The sequence below is a fragment of the Citrus clementina genome, unplaced genomic scaffold, assembly GCF_000493195.1.
Source record: "Citrus clementina cultivar Clemenules unplaced genomic scaffold, Citrus_clementina_v1.0 scaffold_2, whole genome shotgun sequence".
NCBI lineage: Eukaryota > Viridiplantae > Streptophyta > Magnoliopsida > Sapindales > Rutaceae > Citrus > Citrus x clementina.
This window is the reverse complement of record NW_006262688.1, coordinates 9,441,390-9,446,909: the sequence shown is the minus strand read 5'-3', so window position 1 is coordinate 9,446,909 and position 5,520 is coordinate 9,441,390. Positions and strand designations below refer to the sequence as shown.

The 5,520-nt window shown below is 33.2% G+C and overlaps 1 protein-coding gene across 3 annotated transcripts in view; it reads left to right on the top strand.

Moving 5' to 3' along the window:
• The window catches only part of LOC18050876 (tRNA (adenine(58)-N(1))-methyltransferase catalytic subunit TRMT61A), a 3,107-nt gene extending 520 nt beyond the window's left edge, over positions 1–2,587 (top strand). The window contains exons 2-4 of one of the 3 annotated variants that reach the window (XM_024190081.1): positions 63–512; positions 1,057–1,301; positions 1,526–2,587. In XM_024190081.1, coding sequence (XP_024045849.1) covers positions 63–512; positions 1,057–1,301; positions 1,526–1,767 — 937 coding nt within the window. In that variant the 3' untranslated portion in view covers positions 1,768–2,587. Of the gene's footprint in view, positions 1–14; positions 513–1,056; positions 1,302–1,525 lie in introns of all 3 variants that reach the window. The other 2 variants (XM_024190082.1, XM_006446481.2) reach the window with 2 other exon arrangements.
• The last annotated feature ends 2,933 nt before the right edge of the window (positions 2,588–5,520 follow it).

The following is a 5,520-nucleotide window of genomic DNA, read 5'->3' as shown; positions in this document are numbered from 1 at the left end:
CACCTTAATTGTAGTATTTGCAGATAATTGCTTGGTTTTAGTAACTCTTTGATAATTTAAAGGATGTTGCCAACTGATCCAACGAAAAAGATATCCTTTACTCGATGCATTAAAGAAGGGGACTTGGTTATTGTCTATGAGAGGCATGACTGCATGAAAGCTGTTAAAGTATGCCAGAACTCAGCTTTCCAGAACCGTTTTGGTGCGTTTAAACATTCAGACTGGATTGGGAAGCCCTTTGGGTCTATGGTGTTCAGTAACAAGGGCGGATTTGTTTACTTGTTAGCCCCAACTCCGGAGTTATGGACTCTGGTTTTGAGCCACAGAACTCAGATACTTTACATTGCAGATATTAGCTTTGTCATCATGTACTTAGAACTTGTTCCTGGTTGTTTGGTTCTGGAGTCAGGGACTGGAAGTGGATCTTTGACAACCTCTCTTGCAAGGGCTGTAGCTCCTACAGGACATGTCTATACTTTTGATTTTCATGAGCAAAGGGCTGCCTCAGCTAGGTAAGAAATGGAGTTTCTCAATTATAAATTACTTTATTATTATTATTATTATCATCATTATTTATTTTTATAGTTTTAAGTTTGAATCTTGAGTTTTGGACTACGTCAATAACACTTTAAATGAAGTTGTGTACAGTCAGCTTTTCTAGCATGTCAAGGATGTCATCTAAAGGGGTGAAAGAAAAAAGAAGCGGATTTGGGATGGGGAAGATCTTTGGTTTTTAAGTTACCAAGCATTTGAAGGCATAGCTCATTCTCTTAAGACACAGTCCTAGGGCATAAGTTTTCAATAAGTTTTCCAAAGTTAAATTTAAGTCCTGTCCAGTTTTCAGTTTCCCTCATTAGTCATTCCTAGAGGAAATTTTAGTTGCTCTTTTCCTCAGAAGAAAATTCAAGTTCAGTTATAGGTTCGCCTGATTCTATTTCCTTAAAATTAAGATTCCTATTTCGTTTGAGGGTTGGTGTTCAGGGCAAGAAGATACATTCACGTCGTCCAATTTGTATGATATATGGAAATATTCTCATGATTTCATTTCTTTAACAGGGAAGACTTTGAGAGGACAGGAGTGAGCAGCTTTGTTACTGTGGGTGTTAGAGATATCCAGGGTCAGGGATTTCCTGATGAATTTAGTGGGTTAGCTGATTCTATATTTCTGGACCTACCTCAGCCCTGGCTGGCAATTCCATCAGCAAAGAAAATGTTGAAACAAGACGGGATTCTGTGTTCTTTCTCACCATGTATTGAGCAAGTGCAGCGCTCATGTGAATCTCTACGATTGAATTTTACAGGTAAGGAGTCATGCATTTAAACTTCTTAGCAGGTTCACTTTTGGCTATTTGTTGTTGGATCAGTTTACCTAATGTATAAGGAGGAACTTTTTCCTCTTGTTCTCTTTGTGACTCCCCCCACCCCCACCCCAACACAAACAAACAAAAGAAACAAATGTTGCTGGTTCCTCTTTGAATATTAATTGATGGATATAAGTGTGTTTGTATCCTGTGCTGGTATACAGATATAAGAACATTTGAGATACTTCTTCGGACCTATGAGATTCGGCAATGGAGAGCTGATTGTGGCCAGGGCACTGGTGGTGGTTCAGCAGGGTCTATTCGGCACAAGAGGAAGCAGCATTTAATTGAAGGAAGTGGTGAGAAGGAAAATCCAAATAATTCTACTGTCATGGCTAGGCCCAATGGTGAGGCCAGAGGTCACACAGGATATTTGACATTTGCAAGGCTTAAATGTCTTTCATGAAGAGCATGGTACCTTTTCCATCTGGTTGTAAACATAACAGTTTCTTATCCTTGTATCAGCCTTGGTTTAACCTCCACTAATGAAGAGCTCTACTGGTCTTTAAAATTTTAATTGGCAGTGCATGTTACCTGGTCAGCGACCATGTTACTGGTCTCTCTTCCAGTCGCATGAGGGGTTGCGGAGTTGCATTACCTTCTTGTTGCAGTAATATTGGAAAATTACAAATCTTTGAGAATTATCTAATTGAGCTGTGTTGTTGACTATATTTTGACGAGAAGAAGAGTCTCAGTTTTGAACCTGTGAATACTGCCTCTGCTTTATCTTCTGAGTTCATAGAAAATTGTTGTAAAGATTCTTCGAGTTTCCACTTATAAGTAACGTTGTGATTTAAGACTTATGGGTATTAGATAGATAGATAACTTGTTTACTATTCAAATTTTTACCATGATATTTTCAGCTTCATATGCCAGCTACGAGTACTTTGACTGCATTATCACCTGACAAAGAAGTTTGAGAATTGTTTTGTGGGACATTATCAAGTTCAAGACAGTGGTCCTTGATTCAATCTTGAAGGAGAATGCATGTGCTGTCGTTGTCTCGGCAGACTTTGCATGCATGACTGTTTGAGCTTTGCAGCTGGCAATGTCCGTAGAATCTTACACATGGCAAGTGTGGGGAATGACTGCGATACCACAAACAAAACTGGTAATTACTATCTTTGTGACTTGTAATAGGGAGTTTGATATTACTCAAGCTGTGAAGTGTTTTTGTGTAAATTCAGTGTTTCGATTCAATTGAAATTGAAAAAAAAAATCTGATTAGAAGTATTTAAAAGGAAGAGAATGATTATGGAACCATATGATATTGCTAATTGATTTAAAAATATTTCTTCTTATCTTTTAATATTTTATTTTAGGGAGAATAATACTCTTAGAGACCATCTCCCACCAAAAGTAGTCACTGATACATTATATTTTTCAAGAAGATAACGTGTGCTTATGATATATGGGACCCATTGTACAAAAGTCTTTCGATTAAGTAAGTATACTCAGCAAAGAAAGCTATCGTACATTTTACCTTTGATGATCTGGGAAAGGTCTGTTTGCAAGGAAGAGCATAAAATTAGCAAATGAAATTGGAATGGATAATTGAAGAACAGAAAATGAGGAAAGACTTTATTTGCTTCTCTTTAGCATATTTTAATCATTTTATTTTATTATCTTTTTTAACCACGAGTGGCTTATCCTTGCATTTCATTTTAATGACTATGGTTACCTTAAAAGAAATTAATGTGCTAATAATAAATAAGAGTGAAATAAAAAGTGTAAATCCTTTTTGCATGCGCTATATTTTTGTTATATTCCAGCATCATCATTGGCGGGAAATTTACAAAAACGGTCGTAAAATTTTTGGTTTTTTAACTTTAACTTCCGAAAGTTTTTTTTATCATAACTAGCCAAACACCATATTTTTATACTAGATTATCCTGAAAAAATGGCATGAATTTACAAAGGCATATTTTTGTACTAGATTATCCTCATCACTTTCATCAAATCTAAAATCATATACTCCATAAATTCAGTGGGTTTATGTGCGACAGGCAGTAGGACAGGTGCATGTCTCACATAAACGCACTGAATTACTGCGTTTATGTGAGACATGCACCTGTCCCACTACCTATCTCACTTGTTTTGAACTTCGTTTTTTGCCCAATTTTTCTGTGTTTTCAATGATTTTTCTTCATTTTTCAACTCAAACTAAGTACTTTAACAAATCACATTATTTTATAAATGAAAAATAACAACATTTGCAACAAAACCCACTTTAATTTCGAACTTAGTTGATAATATCAATAGATTAAAGATTTACATTGTATAAGAGCATAAACTAATTTTAAGAAGCTCTCCAATTGATGATTATATCTTCAATTATACAATGTTTGTTTGATGAAATTTATTGATTTATTGAGAGTGATGAAGATTTGTTAAGTTGTTGAGGAAGATCCGTATTTAGTTGTGCTGGAATTGAAAAAATGGCATGCTTTTGTAAATTTGATGAAAGTAATGAGGGTAATCTAGTCTAAAAATAGGGTGTTTGGCTAATTATGATAGAAAAAACTTTGGGGGTTAAAGTTGAAAAACGCAAAAATTTTATGGCCATTTTTATAAATTTCCCAGTATTGGCTCTGTATACACTTCCCTTTTCGTGGATGGGCAGTGCTATTACGAATTTCTTAATTAATTTTTTCTTTTTTGTCTAATTTCTATTATATGGACTGTTTGCATAATATGTGTATGCCTTACATCATGTGACTGAAGGTACATTTCCCCCCCTCCCCCCAACAAAAAAAAAACTAGATTTGTCACTCATGAATTTTCTTATATGTTCAGCATCTAAGGTACATCCCTTGCACCTTGACTATAGGATGAAGATGGGGAATGATGATGATGGAGATGAAGGTGAAATGAAAGAGAATGAGAAAAATGTTCTAAAATTTTGTTTTTTAATTTATAAATTTAAGGGTATTGTCACCTTTTTGTATATTTAGATTTTTCCTCATCATGAATAAGTCTTGCATGTAAACAAATAAATACTTTAATACTTATAAAAATAACAATTAAAAAGAGTGTAGGATGCTAAATAGAATTTTAATAGTTTATTTAAGTAGAAAGTACCATAATATTTACTAATACTTTATGGTGAAAGAGGAGTACAAGGTGCTCGGTCAAATTTAACATTAGTTAAAAATTTAGGGGTGGGCATTTGGTTCGGTTATGAACCAAATCGAATCAAACCATATTATGACAATTCGGCACGGTTTGGTTCAAGCATAAAAACCAAATGGTTCAGAAATTCTGAACCATCTGGTTTTTTATTTGGTTCGGTTCAAAACCGAATAAAATTACCGAACCAAATGGTCTAAGAAAAATTAAAATTAAAATTAAAAAATTATTCAGAATTTATTCTTTTTTATTTTTATTTGTTAGTTAATACATGTGATTATATATGTCATAGCATATACTTTATTTCATTTTATTTAATTGTTAATGCTTTGCTAGTGGCTCACTTTGACTTTGAGAGATAATGTAAGCATTGTGAATGTGGAAATTGAAGGATGGAAAAAGTGGTGATTGGGAAAGTACTCGTTGCCAATGAAAGTTTAAAGTTTATTTTCTAATGTGTAGTTGATTTTCTAGATTATTGTTGAACTTTATTATGTTAATTTATTATTGTTAGATTTTATTAGGTTAGTTATTATTTATGGATTTCTAGATTATTTTTGGAATTTATTATGTTAATTTACTATTGTTAGATTTTATTATGTTGTTAATTTATAGACTCAAGATTATTGTTGTATTAATAGTGTATTATTATTGTATTATTTTTTATTGAATATTGAATATATAGGAAAAAAACCAAACCAAAGAACTAAATTATAGAATCTAAATTGAACCAAATTAATTTGGTTCGGTTCAATTTAGTTATATAATTTAGTTTGCATTTGGTTCATAAATTCATGAACCATTTGGTTTCAATTTGGTTCGGTTCTAAGACTGAACCGAACCAAATTAAATAGTGCCCACCCCTAAGTTAAATCACAAAAAATAAGATCCGGTACAACGTTGTACCATAACCGAACCCCTATAAATACATTGAAAAGAGGCTTTTTATTTATTTGTTTCATACACTACATGTTGAAAACATTGAAATGTGATATTTTAAAAGACAGTTATTTCATCATATTCGTGCTTC